Source organism: Diachasma alloeum, unplaced genomic scaffold (genome assembly GCF_001412515.2).
Source record: "Diachasma alloeum isolate Michigan unplaced genomic scaffold, Dall2.0 Dall_scaffold_01204, whole genome shotgun sequence".
Taxonomy (NCBI): domain Eukaryota; kingdom Metazoa; phylum Arthropoda; class Insecta; order Hymenoptera; family Braconidae; genus Diachasma; species Diachasma alloeum.
The window spans coordinates 1-20,042 of NW_021681313.1; the positions used below are offsets into that span (position 1 = coordinate 1).

Sequence of the window (20,042 nt, forward strand, 5' to 3'; positions counted from 1 at the left end):
CTTCCTACACCCTGTACAACATGAATTAAATTAATTTTTTTTGGCACTTCCGTTTTTCGAGATTATCGCGGAAACTATGAGAGATAGAGCCTTGGAACTTATTCCATTCGATTCCTAAGGAAATTTGGGTTCCCTATAGATAGATGGACGGCTCAGAATTGCGTTTTCCACTTCCCACACCCTATACAAAATAATTAAATTAATTTTTTTTGGGACTTTGGTTTTTCGCGATTATCTCGGAAACTATGAGAGATAGAGCCTTAAAACTTATTCCATTCGATTCCTAAGGAAATTTGGGTTCCGTATAGATAGATGGACGGCTCAGAATTGCGTTTTTCCACTTCCCACACCCTATACAAAATAATTAAATTAATTTTTTTTGACGATTTCGTTTTTCGCGATTATCTTGGAAACTATGAGAGATAGAGCCTTGAAACCTATTCCAATTTCTATTTGAGTTCCCTGAGAAACCCAAATTCCTCGCCAAAAAAAAAAAATTCAATTCATATTTTATAGGCTGTAGGAGAAGGAAAAACGCAATTCTGAGCCTTGCATCTGCCTATAGGGAACCCAAATGGCATATGACGCCTTTACTTCGTAAATAACATTCATAAACGAGTCCGATCATTGTTCTTCTTCACGGTGAAGCGGGCCCCCTTCCCGCCCCGTCAAGTTGACTATAGAAATTTACTGCTCTAATGAAAACCGGGAGCATGCCTAATTAGAAGTTAATATGTCGATTTTTCCAAAAGTTAGAGTACGCACAAGCATTTTGAGCGAAAAAACCGAACAATTACGATATCTTGGAAATTTTGCCTGAACCGGTATGCATATCTTGATCGATTAAAACAGAGGACATTGAGACGAATATTTTGAAGAAAAAAAATTATTGAAATCGGTCACAGTTTTCGAAAAATTTTCAAAAAAGTATTTAGAAACGAATGAAGATTTCTCCAAAACAGCTGGCCCGATTGGGCAGCACCTTAGCACAGACTCCTTATTCATACCTATATCCTGACAAAATTTGAAAAATTTTGAATTTGGTTGGTCCTTTAATTCTTCGATTTTCGAAAAGTTGACTACCAGAGGTCGACCGTCGCTCATACACGCATGGCCGTAAAACTTCGGATTTTTACGTTTTAGACCATTTTACATCATTTCCAAGCAAAATTCGAAAATTAAAAAATAGAATCATTTCAGTGCTTTGATGAAATGAAATAAAATTTGTTGAAATTGCGCCAGTCATTCTCGAGATATTGACCGGTGAAAAATTTCAACTTTCAATTGTTAATTTTAGTGACTCACCGGGCGCTGAAATCCTCATCTAGACCTCGATATGCGCTCCAATGGCTCCAGAAGCTCGTCCCCATGAAGATCACTTACACTAAACACTTTCGAAATTAAAAACCGCACTAACATGACTGAAACTGCCATCTTACGTATTTATACACACATCGACAAAGAAATTCCAGAGAACACTTCATCACTTGATTCACAAAAGAAAACATCACAATTCACAACACTAACATTCTAATAAATTCCTGTGTCCACTGATTTCACTCATCAACTAGGTTTATCACGTTTTGAATTTTTTAAAGAGTCATTGTATCTATCAAAACTGTCCACAAACACTGGATTCTTCCAGTATTGCCTCCAGGCGTCATCTCGTGGTGTCACAAATACGTCGGTCACATGGAGATTCCTGATTTTCACCATTCGAGATGTTCATATCGTTTTAAATTTCGTAATTTATCGAACTATGCAACCATTGCCTTGTACCATTGTGACTGTCCATTATTATTATTAATTAATTAATTATCAGATTGTTAATTACTTTCGCCGATTTTACGAGTAATTTCTTCGACAATACTGCGGTCATCGCCAAGGAACATCAGGGCAGCCACTTTGAATCTGCGCAAAGACGTTGCGCATACGTTTTTACTGTGTTCTCATGTATATTTCTGTTTTTACGTTTTAAAACCCGCAATTCATCGAAATAATCGTTGATTTGATGATCAAATTATTGTTCTCTATTATTATAAACTAATTACAGCTTTTTTAAGAATTATTTCAATGATTTTACCCTTGATTTCGGATAAAATCCGGAGACGAACGCCGAAGCCTCGAGACTAGTCGGCCATTTTTGTTGTGCGCAGAGATGTTGCGCAGAGATTTTTCCCATTCTCTCCTGGCAATTTTTGTTTTTACNTCGGCCATTTTTGTTGTGCGCAGAGATGTTGCGTAGAGATTTTTCTCATTCTCTCGTGGCAATTTTTGTTTTTACGTTCCAACACCGCAATTCATCGGAATAATCGTTGATTTCATGGCCAAACTATTGTTGTCCATTGTTGTCAACTAATTACAGCATTTTTAAGAATTATTTTAATGATTTTACCCTTGATTTTCGGATAAAATCCGGAGACGAACACCAAAGCCTCGAGACTAGTCGGCCATTTTTGATGTGCGCAGAGATGTTGCGCAGAGATTTTTCCCATTCTCGCCTGGCAATTTTTGTTTTTACATTCTAACATCCGCAATTCATCGGAATAATCGTTGATTTGATGATCAAATTATTATTATCCCGTATTATCAACTAATTATAGCATTTTTACGAATTATTTTAACGATTTTACCCTTGATTTTCGAATAAAATCCGGAGACGAACGGCAAAGCCTCAGAACTTGTTGGCCATTTTTGATGTGCGCAAAGATGTTGCGCAAGGATTTTCCCGCTTACTCACGGCGTGGGGGTAGGTCTTTTGAACAATTTCAGATGGACACATTCTGTTTTGGACAAGTTCTCTAGAAAAAATGGGGACCGATTTAAATCTACATGGGAACTTTTTTTCTGTTTATAGATAATGGTCATCATTTTTTTTTAGCTATATTATGCTCTATTTTACTTACCTTCAACTTTTCTTCACCCAATAAAATCATGGAAAACTTGAACTCAATTAAGACAATTCGGTTCTCAGCTCATAACCCAGTGATATGTACGTCTGGTGCATCTTTCAATAGTCAGACAAGTTAACAATATCATTATGAAAACATAACAATCATCGGTGCTAAACTATTTTAATGATGAACACTCCAGGAGATCCTCTGTGTTTGTTTTTGAACTGATAGTACATAACCTCATAACCAGGGAACCCATGCTAGATTCATGCATGATCTGGATTAATTAATTGAAAAAGATCCATTAACTCTTAAACGTTAAAAAGGGATGTACAATGACCTGCTAACGAATTACAAACGATTCTATAGGGTCATTTATTTGAAAATAGTTTTTTGTCGGCTAATTGGAACTGCTCCCCGCCGGCAAAACGATTGGCTCGGCTGGTAAATAAGAAATATTGTGGCGACATCAGCTGCTAGCTGACGTGACAGTCCCAACCAGCCACGAATATAAATAAACTCGATTGTTAGGAAGTTCTCCTATTGTTTTATTATGAAATGGCAGCGATGGGCGATAAAAATTCCAACTCTTCCCTCGTGAAACGAGTGAATAAACTCCTGGAGTCTCGACCGGAAAATGACAAGGTAATGAAGCCAGGATAAGGTGAGGTATGATTAACGTTTCTAGATTGACAATATGTTTTGTCTCTACGATTCAATTTGGGTGAATTGAGTGTCAGTTTGAAGCCTGGAGAATTATTTTTATAGTGAAAAAAAATCGTTCAATTTCATTGTAGAGATGTGGAGTTACTGACGATTGAAAACGGTCCATTCTGCTCCGAAACTGCGCAATCATTGTTAGAAAAAAATTAAATTCCATTTAGAGGGGAAGAAATAATGAAAATTCAGATTTCACTGGAAATTCAATGCATTTCCAAATTTTTTAATAGCAAGAAGATGAGAATTCCCGAATTCTCAGTTGTTATTCTGTATTTATTTGCATTCTCAAACAAAACATGAATATTTAGTACCTAATTACATTGAATTACAAATTAATTGAATATTCGAGAATATATTTATCTCAATTTTCTTGATTTCTATTTATTTTAATGGTATAATTGATCTAGAATGTAAAATTTCCATTAATTTTTCACCAAATTGAGAATTTTTAATGAACGCGCCCCTGACAATTTGATAGATTTTCTATGATTCATCATGTTATTATTTAAATTGATTGGAATGAATAGTTTCTTTAACGTATACGATTTCTGTTTCAGACATTAAAAATAAACGTGTGACCTCTTTTTATATAAAATAAATTCTTGAATATTTAGTGGAACTGGTTGATATAACTTTCCAAGAACTTAACTGCAAATTTCCCCCAAAAATCCTCAACATTGCACAATAAGAAAGCCTCACTCACCACTTACGACCCCCTAAAACCTTCCAGGACACACTGGAGGCCTTGAAGGAGCTCTCCACCTTCTTCCCCGAGAACACATTGAACAACCGTCGCAATCTCCGCAGTAAAATAGAGAAACGGAGTCTGGCAATAAACGAAGAATTCCTCTCAGCCTTCAGGGAAGTGAAATCCACCCTGGACGACATTCACCGCGATGTCCTTGGGATGAACAACTCGATCCAATCGATGACGAGTCGTCTGCAAGCCACGAAGACGCAGACGCTGAGCCTCATAGATCGAACCACGAAGCTCCAGAACGAGAGTAAGAAGCTGTCGATGCAGCACGAAGTGGCGACGGCCTTCATAAGGACGTTCGAGCTCTCGAGGCACGAGATTTCGATCCTCCATGGGCAGACGAGAGAAGAGCCCATTACCGAGGAGTTCTTCACTGTGATCAATCGTCTCCAGACGATCCACAGCAGCTGCAGGATCCTCATGCAGTCTGGGTATCAGACCCTTGGGTTAGACGTCATGCAGAGGATGACGTTGCTGCAGGAAGCTGCGTTGGAGAGATTGTACAGATGGACGCAAAACCAGTGCAGGCATATTGAGCACGATCATTTCGCTCCTCTGTTGATAAAGGGGATGTGCAAGCTGCAGGACAGACCTGTGTTGTTTAAATATATTATCGATGAGTATTGCACTGCCAGGAGGGCTGTTATTGTTGGGGCTTTCATTGATGCATTGACACTGGGGAGCAAGACCGGGGGGACGCCTAATCCTATTGAGATGAGGGCTGATGATCCTACGAGGTACGTGGATAAATAACAATACGCTTTATCGGGCCCAATCTCGATGAAATATTCAATTCAATAGCGAAGTGGTAAAACGGTTCAAGTCGATTTTGACTACTGGCCAGTTTTTAATGAATATCTCGAAATCTAAGGGAGATTGCTAAATTTTTATCGAGGTGTTTTTTGTAGCACTCAATTTGCTCTAGAAAAAAGGTTATTACGAAAATTCCATTATCTCCCTTAGATTCAGAGATATTCCTCAAAAACTCAACTAAGAGATGAGACGACTTGAACCGTTTTACCACTTCGCTACTTAATTAAATTTCATTTATTTCCCTTGATGTTACAATTGTTTTGTTTTACATCCACACTAGTCTTTCTTCGCCTCTCACTTATCTGTAATAGTGTTGTTTTTAATTCAACTTCATGTAATTCAAATATTTAATTTTAGTCTACTATCTCTTAACTGTATAATAACTTAATTATTCTCCCACTGGCCTATTCCTATTTACTCTTTCTCCTATCCTTCAAAATTTATTACACATTTGAAATGAATACGAAAGAACACTAACAACTCCAGTACTCAATAATATTAGAGGCCCATTTTCATTTCATCATTATTTCCATTTTAGATACGTGGGGGATATGCTGGCCTGGCTGCACCAGGCAATTCCAGTTGAAAAGGAGAATATTTTGACACTCTTGAAGGCATGTGACAAAACAGGTAACTCCTATCACTCCCCAATTTCCAAAAAAAAATCATTCATTCATTCACTTCATTCATTTGTTCCTCTGGATTCCCCAGATGTCTCAGACCAGGTGAAACACGCCCTGGGAAACATCACAGAGGGCCTCTGCCACCCCCTGAAATCCAGAATAGAACATCTACTCGACGTAGAGGCACCTGCCACTGTACTATACTCAGTGATGTCACTCATTCGATATTACCTCGCCATTCTATCTGATATCATACCCGAAAGTGTCTTGGTGAACACGTTGAGTGAACTTCTGGAGCTCAGTGAGAAGAGTTTCAATGCCAGGCTGCAGAAGGAGACTCGCACAGCACTGGGAGATCGTGCTGAACCGCCTGGGCAGGATCTCGTCCCTGCTGCATCTGTTTCTAGGCTTCTGGGGCTTTTGAGCGATGTTTTGTCAGTTGCGTTGATTGTCACTGGAGACGACAGGGAGAAGGACATTCAGAGGGTACGTAAAATGATACTCCTTTTATGTAATTGGGAGGGAGAAACTAATTTAATTCAATTTGAGAAAGAATTTATAAGAATTTACAAATGAATTTTTAAAATTTTACCGTAATCATTTATTTTTAACTAATAATAATGATAATAATAATGATGATGATGATGATATTTTTCAAAAATTAAAGAGAAAATTTGGAATCAAATGGAGTTTTTTTTAACATTCTAGTTCTCTTTTCAATGTCTTGGTGTTGATTTTTGGATTTATTATTTAGATTGTCTCTTGTATAATTGATCCACTACTCCAAGAAGTCGATGAGACTGCAACAAGGCTTCCAGCAGTGGACATGGCGGTCTACCTATTGAATTGCCTCCATCAAATCCATTCAACCTTATCCCTCTACGAATACATGGATCAGAGGCTGGAGAGGCTCCAGGCCCAATCGGATGCTCAAATAGACACCCTCACGTCTGAATTAGCGAGTTCTCTTGTGGCTAATCTCAATCTGGGGCCGATCTACACTATTCTCCAGGGCAGGGAGCACGGCCCCCTCTCCGCAATCCCCGGGATGGATCCAGTTAGTGTGAAGGAGTTCACTGTGAGTTGAAAATTCAGTTTCTGGTGATTTAATTGACACTCGATGACTATTTGTTGTTTTGTTTTTTGGTTTGTTTTCAGAATAAATTGGAGTCTTTTCTTCTGATGTCTGATGCCTTCCTCCTTCCGCAGATAAGTCTCCTTCAGAATAGCAATCATCGTTCGACAGCGTTGAAGAGATCATTTCAAGTTATTGGGGCGATTTATAAACAACTTTATGATGCCTGTCATGATTCGAAGAATCAGTATCAAAATCCTGCTGGGTTGTTCGTGAGAACACCTGAGGATCTGCTCGACAAACTTGTATCCCAATAAAGTATTCGATCAACATTTTTTATATTTAGTTTCCAATGGTTCTTATCGAATTCGCAGTATTGTATACCTTTCGATTTTTACGGATGCTTTCTTTCCGTTTTTATCTTTCGTAGCAGTTATTATTCACAAGTGCTCCTTTAGAATTTTAACCCCTCAGGGACGGGGCCCTTTTGTTTCCAAGCGTGGAGTACGCTTGATACAAGTGAAATGCAATTACTTCTAATCAGCGGAAAATTAGGAAACCGATGTGTATTTGAAGCTACAAGCCCTGGCTCCCTGGACCAAAAACAATGTGATCTATTCATCTCTAACAATAATCTATAAAATTCGATCCATTAAATTCAAATATTCCCGGCATGTTTCACCTATCGATGAAAATATCTCGATCACCGGCCACCCACGCTCTCCCAACCCGCGGATTGGCCGCTGTGTCACGTGGGTGCCTGCAGGATCGAATACAGAATCACCGATTGGCGGACGTAATTTCCACAGCACCGTCAGTAAGCCGTCCACAGCCGTCCAGTGCGGTGGAATGCGGTTGTGTCTTTGTATCTCCCGGGAATCCGCAAACGTGTATTAACCGCTGAAAACCCTCCTCCCAGTCCCCGAAATCCCCAAAAAATCAAAACAAAGCCCCGCAGACAGCCCAGCCCCTCGAGCGATCCAAAAAAATCAAAGTGACCAAAAAAAAATTACCCGAAGGACCAAGAGGAGCCCGAGGTGCGCGCCAGTGCTCTGGACACCCTACAGGTGAAATTTCGAGAAAAGCAGGGACACGAGTGACTCCAAAAGCCCTCAGTAATGTTTTCCCCAGTGACAATAAAACATATTCCCCGGATAATCAAGAGTTAACGAACGATGAGCGAGTTGTATTGCTGCACAAAGGACGGATAGAAAGTCGTCGGTGAAGAGCTAAACCAGTGGGCAAGATGGCGGAGTCGAGCTATTATCAGGTGAGTCCACGGTTAGAACTCAATTCCCCTCGATATCCCCCCCAAACCCCGACATTTGCCTTATCTCCAGCTCGTTGGCCCCCCAAAACCCAGCGAATTATCATCACAATCAGTCCCTCAACTCTTCAGTTAGGAAGCCCTGGCGACTGTATCAATCGCTCTTTGACGGATGTACGAGTCAAACGTACACTTGCCTCCTCCTCCCTTCCCCTGCTGCCCTCCCGCCCTCTCCTCCCCACCCTATTAGTTTCATCATTCTTTTGGTCTCTCGTAAACGTATTCCATCCACTCCTCACCTCCTTCTCCACTCGTTTTTTCATCGTCTCGTCTGCTCGGCTTGTTTCCTCTCGAGAACCGTCTGGGGGTTTTGTAAAACCCATCCAGGGATTTATATAGCCTCGAAATTTTCGCTCGACTGGTTGATGCACTCGTTTGATGGATCACGATAAAGATGGGTGGGGGGATAATTGAGAGGATGAGTTAATTGTTCACGAACATTTAGACGAGACCAATGCTAAGGCTGGAGGCGCAATGTTTCGGGCTGTCTCCTTTTTTATTTTGATTATGTTGAAGGGGTGGTGGGGTGTGAACACTTGAATTATGAGGCTGTTGATGACATCGGGCGATTTGGGTGAATTATGGATCACTTTTCAGTATGGAAATATATTCGTAAACTGAGAAAAATGGCTGGAGTTTACTCTACTGATGCTGAGTTATTGAAGATTGAAAATGATAGGTTTTGCACTTGTTTTCTCTAGTCATTCATCTAGTGGATGAGTAATTGTCCCTTGTTTTCCTTGAATTATCCTAAATAAAATAAACCCTATTGAATTGTCTGTTGATGACATCAGGTGATTTCGGTGAATTAATGAAGCTGAAACTAGCGAAAGATTCGACAGCTAATGATTTGTCTTAGACGAATCTAGGCGTGTAGAAACTTTTTCAAGTGATGCACAAACTCTTTCGCACTTGAAAAACATTTGTACATATGATTATTTGACTCTCCTACACTTAAATGTCCCCTAAATTGGATTTTCCGCTGACGAATATTCTGCTAGTTTCAGCTTCATGGTCAATTATGGATCATTTATGAGTATGGAAACATATTGAAGATTGAAAATACATTTTATCCTCCTTTTCTCCAGTAATTCATTTCAGTGGATGAGTAATAATCTCTTCTTTTCCCTGTTCCTTTTTTATTTCAACACATTGTAGGGGGAGGTAAACTAAAATGAACCTTTTCAAATCCTCAACATCTCGCAATCGCTTTAAAACTTGAAAAAATGATTTCACTCAAAGAAAAAATTCTCAAAGGTCACGTTTAAACCCTGAGGAAATATCCTTAAATTACAAAAAAAGGAAATGCTGTTTGCACCGACCTCCTCTCTAATAGCTCATCTCACTGTATGAGCGATGATGATAAAACATCCAATTGCATCGGATAGGACTTTGATATGAGGATGTGACTAATTTTCAGAATGACTATTCGCGACAACCAGTTCTTGCTGAACTGTCCCACAAGTATGGAGTCTCGGTTAATGATCAGCCACTACCGGCCAGACTAGATGAGCTGCGTGAGCATATTAGGAGGGAAATTCGTAAAGAATTGAAGATTAAGGCTGGAGCTGAGAAATTGAAAGGAGTTGCAACTGACAGAAAAGCGTTATCCGACGTTGCGATGATTGTTAAGAAGGCGAATAGTAAATTGAATGAGTTGCAGGCGGAATTGCACCAGCTTGAGAGCCAAATAATCCTCACTCAGGGCCAACCCCAGTCGCCCCAGCGTGATTATTCCAATGGCCAAGGTGAATTGTTTGTTTTCACTCTTCTCCTCTTCAAACAAATTTCGATCTAATTTTGCTCTACAAGTTGGGATTTATGTTCTAACAGAAACACCATTATCGCCGATGGACTCGTCATCACCGAGTCAGGAGGGTCTCATCACTGATTTGAGGATAATGACTCTGGAGAAGCAGCTTAATATCGAGCTCAAGGTGAAACAGGGCGCTGAGAACATGATTCAGAGTTTGACGAGTGGTCACAGGGACAAAAAACTTCTCCAAGAGGCGCAGCAGATGCTGGATGATTCGAGAGCCAAGATTGAGTTTCTCAGGATGAGGATAATGAAGGTTAGACAGGCGAGACAGCAACAGCACGCCCGAGGCGATGCGCCACTTTCCAATGGCGAGTCTACGACTGGTAAAGGTAACACATTTCCTCATTTCCAGTGGTTTTCGTTGGATTCACGATTGTTATAATGGCAAATTGATTTTTCAGACAAATATGAACCGAGTTTGGAGTTGGCTCTGGAGGAGAGGGTCGAGGAGCTTCGACATCGGTTGCGAATCGAGGCTGCTGTGGTGGAGGGTGCGAAAAATGTTATACGTTTGCTGCAGTCTGCTAAAGTTGCAGATAAAAAGGCCCTCACTGAGGTAAGCGATGCGTAATTATTATAAAGAATTGTGTAGGGAAAGGAAAAATTGTTCAATAGACCTTCTCGTCATTTTTGGGGACTTTTACTTCCTGTTGAATCCTATTTTCTATTTACGAATGAAAAATCTATCAAAAATATTATCATATTTTTGGAGTTTCCAGGGAAATCAAAGAGTGTCAAGTGCTGTTAAGAATATAATATCAAGCTTCTATTGTTCTATTATTATTCATCATGACTTGAGGGTTTTCATTTTATAGATTGAGACGAACTATATTCTTTAATTGATAACTTCTCATTTTAAATTCAAGAATGGAATATTTATATATTCTTACAACACCCCAAAACTATTCTTAAACAAACAATGAATCATACTCCTCAACTGAAAAACTAAAAATTCTTGATTCGAGGCCAAAAGAATCTTCAATCAATCAAGACAATACCCTCCAATCAATCTATCCCCCTGAATCATCGTAACTCAACTCATGTTGTCATCAAGGTCACGAAAAAGTCGTACGTAATTGAGAGCAGAGTGAGTCGTTGGGTGAAAATGTGTGTCACGCATGGTGTTGATTGATTGCAGGCGCAGGCTAGTTTATCCGAGTCAAGTCGAAAGTTGGATTTACTGAGAATGTCTCTAGACATGAGGAGACAGGAATTACCAGCGGACAGTGCCACTGCTGCGCAATTAAAGAGAGAATTGGCTAGTGTGCAATCAGCGAGTCCTGTACCAGTGACGTACACCTCGTTGCAGCCTTTTCGAGGGCCACTGGAGGGTCGTGCCACTGTACCAATTTCAGTGTCGAGGTGTGCAGCTGTGACAGGACAGCTCGAGGTGAGATTAATGGGATGTCAGGACCTCGCTGAAGAGGTCCCTGGGAGAACGAGGAGGGAGCATCACCCAGCGAGTCCCGATTTACGGAGTTTCGTTAAAGGAGTCACTGGGCGCAGCTCGAGTAAATCGTACAGTGTTAAGGATGAGACCAGTAACGACATAATGGCAGTTATAAAGCTTGATAATCAAACTGTCGCCCAGACGAGTTGGAGACCGTGCTCACAGCAAGCCTGGGACCAGAGATTCTCCATTGAACTAGATAAATCGAGGGAATTGGAGATTGGCATCTACTGGAAGGACTGGAGATCACTCTGCGCTGTCAAATTCCTTCGGCTGGAGGAGTTCATTGATGACGTGAGACATGGAATGGCTCTGCAGCTGGAGCCCCAGGGGCTTCTCTTCGCTGAGATCAGGTTTTTGAATCCCATGATATCGAGGAAACCCAAACTCCAGAGGCAGAGGAAGATCTTCAAGCAGCAGGCGAAGAACTTTCCGAGGGCCAATCAGATGAACATCAATGTCGCCACTTGGGGGAGATTGCTGAAGAGGTCTGCACCCTCTTTGCATAGCAATAGAAATTCGGAGAGTCCACCTTCCGGTGGGCAGTCCATGCAGCTCGTATTTGATGCCTCTTTGGAGGATAAACCTGAAACCCCTGGGGAGGCCCCTGACCCCGAGAAGGGGGGACTCAGTGGGGCTAGACCACTGGGGATGTCTGCTTCGAGTGGGAGTTTAGCTCCTCAGAGCCATCCACCACCACCACCCAGTGCTCCACCACCACCACCCCCTATTGCCACCATTTCCAAGAAGGCTTCTATGATCTCTGTGCCACCACCACCTCCACCGAAGATCGATCAAGAGGTGAGTCACTGTTTCCATCGTTTTTTTAGTTAATGAAGCCATTTTGATGTTGCTCGTACACGACGTCATGTCCTTTTGTAAACTATGTTTTATTTTTTTGAGATTATGTCTAGGGGTGCGTGGGAATAATGCACTTTTTTCATTTTCTCTCGGAAACCTATCGAAAGCCAACAGCACAAATTTCAATTGGTTTTATATCCATTCGTTTTTTTCTGGAAGTTCGAGGTTGAAAGAACAAATGGTTTCATCATCTCGCAATATTTATAACTCATTGAATTTTTTATGAAGGAAGCTTGACTCAATTGATGAATTTATTCCACATCTGTAAATATCTAGAAAAAAATTGAGTGTCCATTTTCCCCGCACGAAATGTCCAAGAATTGATATTTTTTTAATTCTTGAAATTCTATAAAATCTCGTTCAATCTCAATTAATTTCTAGGTTTTCTCGAAAATTACAATTGACAGTTGAAAATAGAAAATAATTCCATGGCCTCTGAGTATGAATGACTCCTTAAATTACCGATGGGAGGAGTTCATTCTCAATTACAAAAACACTTCTCTATTTTCACTGACTCCCTGACAATTCAATCGACAAATTTATTTCAGATCTGTAAATATCAAGAATAAATGAAGTGTCCATTGTCCCCACACGCCCCTATCCCCTTTACTTAAGTCTCCCATGAGTCGGTAGAATTAGTGGATGGAACAAGCCATTCGCTTCACGGTGATGGTGGTGATGGTGGTAGTTTATCTAAATTATCCCCGTTGAGACTCATTAACTCGTTAACGCCGTTACTCAAAATTAAAAATGAAATATTGATCTTCAACAAAATTCTAACACTTGAGATTCGTTTATCGTGAAATAGCCTCGATTATTTCGATCAATTGTTCGGCATTAAAGGGTTGAATATTAAAATTCTCCGTATACCACCACAGAGAGCCCAAAAAATTGCAAAATCCACAGTAAAAGCACAGGAAAGCCTAAAGTAGATAGATATGTAGTTGCAGAGTGCACTTAAGGAGTTTGATTTCCTGCACACCGAGGACAAGGCGGGTGCGAGCTTGAGGCCCCTTGTGACGGAGCCCCGTCCAGTGCTGATAGCACCGCCCTCACCGCGCACCCCCTCGCCCCAACCTGTCGTCGAGTTCCCTGAGGACGAGGTAGATTAAACTGTTGAGGGAAAACAAATTTAAAAAATTCAAAAAATGTGAAATAACTTTTGTGTCGAACAAATGCTAACAAACGAGAGAAATAGAATTATTGAATAGTCTGCGTTTTTAACCGCTAATGTTCAATACAAATTCACTAACTTTATTTGGATAAACCCTTTTGCAACAATGAAACCGCTTTTGTAATTATTTTTACGACGGACCAGTGACTCTGGTTCAAAGGAAGTCGATGTGAAAACATTTGGGGCCACATGCATGAGTACTTTTGCATCGGTTTATTGGGATTGTGCACTCGACCGAGGAAAACCTGGTGCAGGGCTTTGTTGTTTGTACATATGAATTTAGATGATGTTTTATCGTTAACAGGGTGAGACGAATGTAACAAAAGTTGTGAAATGTAGGGAGGGGTAATTACTCGTGACATTTGGAGGACGAATCGAACTGAAATTTCATTGAATCTCGTGGAATTTATTTCGAATTTCAGAAGACGAAAGCGTCTTCATTTCATAATTCGAAGTTACATCTGTAAATTAGAGTTTGTCACGAAGGAAAAGAATAGTATTTTGAAAAGAAAATTATTCCATTATGCAAAAGAAAAAATTAAGCGTCTATTTCACTCCACTTCCCCCTATGCAAAAGGCCTTGAAGGATTCCGGGGCCCTAAATTGGAATAGTTATTCAAAAACAGTTTTTAAAAATTTCTCAGAAATCTTTAAAATTCGATAAAATCTCATTCCATCTCTGTCAATTTCTGAGCTATCCCCAAACTCTTTTGCAATTCTAAAAACATTAGACTTCAGAATTTTTAAATCTTGAAATGCCGTTCAAAAATTTCTCCGGAGTGATTACCCCCCAAGTACGAGTGATTGTGATCGTAAGGGCACGTGTGATCGTCTCCATCGGGAGCTAAGGGCCTGATAATTCCACAAACGATGTTTTCGCCTGTTCAGGTGGTGTACGAGGCACCCTCGAGACCCCTGCAGTACAGGGACAGTGCCTACGAATCCAGGAGGCACTCGCAGATGACTGGGATGGCCCTTGAGAACTTTAGGCTGCTCTCTGTACTCGGTCGTGGACACTTTGGCAAAGTCATTCTCTCGCAGTACAGAAATACTGGGGAGTACTTCGCTATCAAGGCGTTGAAGAAGGGAGACATCATTGCTAGGGACGAGGTCGAGAGCTTGCTCTCGGAGAAGAGGATATTCGAGGTTGCTAATGCCACCAGACATCCGTTCCTCGTTAATTTGTTCGCCTGTTTCCAGACTGAGGTATGAATTTTTCATGATTTTATCTCACGTACACCAATACGAATGCCTTATTATCATTTATATTGTTCACATGTTTTATATTATTCATATTATTCATATTATTTTTTAATTCACTGGATGAAACTTTATGGACAGTTAACTAACAATAATGAGAAAAAATAGTCAAATTTATCTAAATTTTCTCAATTTCTATTCATTTTTATGGAATAATTGAACTGAAATTTACAGTTTCCTTCGATTTCTCCATGAAATTTGGAATTTTCAATAGCAAAATTCCTTCAAATTTCAGTGGAATTATAATTTGTAATTATAATAATTTCATCCAAATTTTTCTAACAGTATGGAACTAAAAAAAATACCAAGAAAATGATTTATTCTGTATTTGATATTTTCTCTCCCAGGCGCACGTATGTTTTGTCATGGAATATGCTGCTGGTGGTGACTTGATGATGCACATACATGCTGACGTCTTCGGGGAGTCACGAGCAGTTTTCTACTCAGCCTGTGTCGTTCTGGGTCTCCAATATTTACACGAAAGTCGCATAATTTATAGGTAACGTGAGATTACTCCACATTGTTATTGTTCCACCGTGTACTTCTATTGTTCGAGAGGTATTAATGTGAACTGTGCGTTTCCAGAGATTTGAAGCTTGATAATTTACTGCTGGATACAGAGGGTTACGTTAAGATAGCAGATTTCGGGCTCTGCAAGGAGGGAATGGGCTTTGGCGACAAGACGGGCACTTTCTGTGGGACACCTGAGTTCCTTGCCCCTGAGGTTCTCACGGAGACTTCGTACACGAGAGCTGTTGACTGGTGGGGATTGGGAGTTCTCATATTTGAAATGCTTGTTGGAGAGGTGAGAGTAATTTATTTTGCGAAAATTCTAATTTCATGAGTTTTTGGACTTTTTTCTTTGTTCTTTTCATCTAGATTATTCCAACCGTTGTCTTTCACAATAAAAAAAATCCATTTTATATTAAAAAACACAGAAAATTGAAAAAAAAACTTCAAAAATTGAAAGAATATAAAAAAAATTCTGTCATACTTGCGAATCCCTTATTGTCAACCCATTAACTCCTCATGTTTTTAATTTTTTATTTAGTCGCCATTCCCTGGAGATGATGAGGAAGAAGTTTTTGACTCAATTGTCAACGACGAAGTGCGTTATCCGAGGTTCCTTTCACTGGAGGCCATAGCAATCATGAGAAGGGTAATTAATCATTCGTTAGATGTAACTAGAAATTGGGTGGATTGATGAAATAATTATTATTGAAATTTGGTATGAACAGCTACTCAGAAAGAATCCAGACAGAAGATTGGGTAGTAGTGAGAGAGATGCTGAGGATGTGAAGAAACAAGCATTCTTCAGACACATATCATGGGAGGATCTCTTGCTGCGACGTGTGAAACCCCCGTTTGTTCCAGTAATTGTGAGTATCCCATGTCAAAATAGCTTATTGCAGAGCACAGTTTCGTATTGAATGCGATTTACTTTTAGAGATTAGAGATGTTAATTCTTAAATTATTTGATAAATTATTCATTTTTTTACATTTAACGAAGTATCAACATTCCGATCGTTATTGGCCAATACTTTATCAAAAATAATTGCTTTTTTTTTGTTAAACTTGGTTATTGAACATTTTTCGTTCAAAAAACTCGAGCAGACATTGAATTGAAGACATTGAACTCAAGAAAACAAACATTTCCAAATATTATCTCTTGGAAATTTCGTGTAATTTGAATAATCTCTAAAATGCTGTGTTCACAAAACGTCAAACTCTTGAAATTATAAAACTCATTTGTCCCATCGTCAAAAAAAAAATTATGAGGTACTGAATTCCTTTTATCTTTACCCTAGCATTCTGTGGAAGACGTCAGTAATTTCGACGAGGAGTTTACGTCAGAGAAGCCCCACCTGACCCCCGCCAAAGATCCTCGGCCCCTCAGCGATCTGGAGCAGGGTCTCTTCCGTGATTTCACGTACATGGCTGATTGGTGCTAACGAACCCATTAAATTTCACTAAGAAACAAAAGAAAAAATACTCGATCTAACGTGAGATGAATTCCCGGACAATTGATTCACTGTTGGGGCGAGGTATGGGTGGTCCCCCTGAGGAACGAGAGAAAGAGGAAGGGGAACATGTGGAGTAAAAACACGAGGGGAAATTGAACCAGACTGATGGGACAAAGCAGACATTTACTTGCTTATCCCGAGGTCAGTTGGTCACTTGATTTGTATATTTTTAAAAAGGAAAGAATCATTTTAATCATCTTCAAGCGAATTATGCAATACAATTCACAGTGGCTTGAATGCTTAAATGTTGAGACGGTTATTTATCATGAAGATTTATTATTAATTATTATCATTGTTTCTACGTGATTATTGTTTACGAGAGATACTCGATAGTTTTAGTCGGTATACGACAGATTAATTGTTTCAAAAAAAAAAAAAGAAAAGAGCGTGCAGTCACATTGCAGGCAGGATTCATATCAAATGATGTTTTTCGAGGCCTCAATGTGCGAAGGATTTCATCGATTAATTGGGTATTCACACTTGCTTCGTCGAACAAACTCACTATAAGTCAGTCACTAGAAACGTTTTTTTATTCATTTGTAATAAATCGTGGAGAAGAACATACATAATCAAATCAACTTTTTCGAGTGAAATTTACTATAGAATACGATTATTGTAGTATCAATGGAATAATGCTTTTTACGCAGGGCAACTACGTGGTATTTTTATGAGATTTTTCTTTTCCAATGAAATGTTATGATAACAACCACTTGTGATATAAAAGAACTGGTAAATGAGAGATAATTAAGTTGCCTTAAATTAAATTAAATTCAATCTAGGCTTTTTTGGTAATTTGCGTACGTTTCAGGAGTGAAATTTGGTTTTGTACATTGTGACTTAATGCATCGGGATTCGGTGCTAAATGAGGTTAATATGAAATTGTGAGGATTCGCTTATTTTAAATTTCTCTTTTTCTCTCGTGTAATCGTATTATGCTCCAAGTGGCCTTAGCAGCTTTACACAAATGAAGGAAACTAGAGTGTCTTTTTGAACGGTTTTTTGTAGCATATGTGAATTTTTTCCTAGGCACGCTCTGGATTTCCATTGACCTCAGACGTGTGGTTACGTAGCTACTCTTTTTTTTCGTGTCTGAACAATGAGAAACCGGATGTCCGGCCTATTTTGAATGAATCATTGGAACTGTTTATCTGGAAATTCGTGAGGTCTATCTATCGGTGGCGTACAGCAACGGCGATAGTATCAGAAATAACAATCAGGGTAATTTTGTCACAATATATTTTTTAACTTTGATATAAAACTTTACTCGTCAGTGTGAATGAAGGTAGCAGTTTTTTATAAATCGCCTAATGCGCCCAGTCATCGTCTACCTCACGGAAATCAATCGATGAGTCTTCGTGTTATCATTGATAATTTTTCTCTCATTCGTTTTGGTCTTTAACGAACTGATTTATTCGTTAATTCTGTCCATTTATCGATTGTATACTATTTTAATTAACAATTATACGTAGGTATACACACGTGCTGTAAATCATAATGAATATATGAGAGTAAATACTAACAGATTGTAAGATAACATTTTTTTTGAAGTAATTAATTGTAATGAAAATTTGTAAGATGAAATGAGATGAAACAATATCAAAATAGTAATAGTAGTGATGAAAACTTTGGTGTTGAGTTTTATTGTTGCATAGTTGTGCAATATCTTCGTTTTTTGGGGGGAATCTTAGTGTTCCATTCTATGCTATTTATAGAATAAGTTGAATTGAGTTGGAATTTCAATATTATTTTGTCGATTAGGAGTTTTTAATCAATTTCTGCTTGATCCTGTGGCTCCTCCGCTTTGAGTTTAGCCATGTCGTACAAGTTCCTGCTATTTTTACGCAATTCTCGACTCAATTCTGTCCTCTTTCTGCATAATAATCGAATTTCGTTGTGTTCTTGTGGTGCCAGGGGCTTTGTTAATCCTGAGTTTATTGTGTGGAACATACTCGTGCCATCGCCGCCTTTTGAAACTAGGGTGAAGCTGTTAAATCAAAAGAGAAAAATTAATTGATTGACGAGCAGTTTTTTTATTAAGAAGAGAACAGAAATTTAATATTTTTTTTCATTCTAAGACACTCAGAGAAATGGTTTATTTAATTAACTATTTCATTAATTAATTTGATGAATCATTTATTTGATTATAGTAGAATTATTTTTAATTGATGTATTATTCGGGTCATGCAATTAAATCATTTTCATTGAAATAAATATATAAATATATCAATTTTATTAATTGAAAAAAAAATTATTGCAATGATGAGAAAAAGTTCAAGTGGAAAGTTCTATTCAATCAAAATTCGTAAATTCTCTGGGTGGAGATTATTTACCGTTCAATATCCAATGTTTTCTGGATGTTCTCCATGTCCTCAATCTTTATGGCATATTTAGCAGCCCATGGTACGTAAATCTCCGGCTCTGAATCTTTAGTTTTCTTCGCCTCAAGGTAAACTAAGTCTAGTGATGGCTCATACTTATACTCGACGTCCCAAAGTTTTCGGTCTAAATTTTTTCACGAGTTTAGGATTATTTTTGGAGAAAATTGATATTTCTGAATTTTTCAAATGAATATTCATAACTGAGAAATGAATTGGGACTCATTACGAACTATAATTTTCATAAAAAATAAATTTTTATTCATTTTTTTCTACGTCAAAAGTATCTGCTTTACTCTCGGAATTTTTTTGTATTTGTAAATTTATTATTCGTTTTTTATATTTACCCTCGCACAGTTCAATGTAAACGTGGAATGCTGTTGTGATTTTCACGTCGTCCTTGCAGCCCAGCTCACAAATCTTATAGTACTGCAATGAAATGCAAAATTATTCAACAGTTAATTTCGAAATTCGCGGGCATTCGCGCCCCCTAGCGTCGAAATTTTCGATGTCTCGAAGTTATTCGTCTCGATGTTTTGTGACCACAGGCCCAGGGCAGTGTGGGCATCTTATTTTGTTTTGATCGAATAAACCTTGAAGTAGATGTTTACAATCTCTCCAAAGTCGTTCACTAAGTGCCCGAGTTATTTACAAATGTGGAGTTGTAATGTATACTCACACTGGGGTGACAAACGTCGTACATTTTGCTGGAACAGTGAGAAGCCTCGCGCCGCACGACTCGTAAACAAAAACGCTAGCCACGAGTTGCACAGTAAAAAGGTAGGACATCACGTAAATGCCGGATAAAAAGCGAATATTAATGAGTATTTTATAACAATTATCGCGATACTGAACGGAAAATGTTTTTTC

The 20,042-nt window shown here is 38.9% G+C and overlaps 4 protein-coding genes across 5 annotated transcripts in view; 3 read left to right on the forward strand and 1 right to left on the reverse strand.

Moving 5' to 3' along the window:
* Nucleotides 1-3,367: 3,367 nt before the first annotated feature.
* On the forward strand, nucleotides 3,368-7,223 carry LOC107046095 (conserved oligomeric Golgi complex subunit 6). The gene is made up of 6 exons (XM_015268600.1): nucleotides 3,368-3,539; nucleotides 4,345-5,108; nucleotides 5,723-5,814; nucleotides 5,896-6,293; nucleotides 6,562-6,885; nucleotides 6,966-7,223. The coding sequence occupies exons 1-6, from the start codon at nucleotides 3,453-3,455 to the stop codon at nucleotides 7,197-7,199; spliced, it is 1,899 nt and encodes a 632-aa protein (XP_015124086.1). The 5' UTR covers nucleotides 3,368-3,452; the 3' UTR covers nucleotides 7,200-7,223.
* Nucleotides 7,224-7,717: 494 nt separating this feature from the next.
* On the forward strand, nucleotides 7,718-18,423 carry LOC107046099 (serine/threonine-protein kinase N). Of its 2 annotated transcripts, XM_015268609.1 has the most exons (12): nucleotides 7,718-8,152; nucleotides 9,630-9,957; nucleotides 10,043-10,357; nucleotides 10,430-10,584; nucleotides 11,167-12,279; nucleotides 13,284-13,442; nucleotides 14,402-14,719; nucleotides 15,121-15,272; nucleotides 15,359-15,578; nucleotides 15,825-15,932; nucleotides 16,012-16,152; nucleotides 16,582-18,423. In XM_015268609.1, the coding sequence occupies exons 1-12, from the start codon at nucleotides 8,129-8,131 to the stop codon at nucleotides 16,723-16,725; spliced, it is 3,177 nt and encodes a 1,058-aa protein (XP_015124095.1). In that variant the 5' UTR covers nucleotides 7,718-8,128; the 3' UTR covers nucleotides 16,726-18,423. The 2 variants fall into 2 exon arrangements, with proteins under 2 accessions (XP_015124095.1, XP_015124096.1); XM_015268610.1 differs by lacking the exon at nucleotides 13,284-13,442.
* Nucleotides 17,243-19,923, reverse strand: LOC107046107. The gene is made up of 4 exons (XM_015268617.2): nucleotides 19,852-19,923; nucleotides 19,520-19,601; nucleotides 19,128-19,299; nucleotides 17,243-18,781 (listed from the first exon to the last, which is right to left on the reverse strand). Exons 1-4 carry the CDS (start codon nucleotides 19,873-19,875, stop codon nucleotides 18,562-18,564), a joined length of 498 nt encoding a protein of 165 aa, XP_015124103.1. The 5' UTR covers nucleotides 19,876-19,923; the 3' UTR covers nucleotides 17,243-18,561.
* LOC107046101 (paraplegin) overlaps nucleotides 19,849-20,042 on the forward strand; it is a 94,751-nt gene continuing 94,557 nt past the window's right edge. Inside the window, exon 1 of the mRNA XM_015268612.2 lies at nucleotides 19,849-19,952. The gene's annotated coding sequence lies outside the window, so the exon portion shown is untranslated. The remainder of the gene's footprint in view (nucleotides 19,953-20,042) is intronic.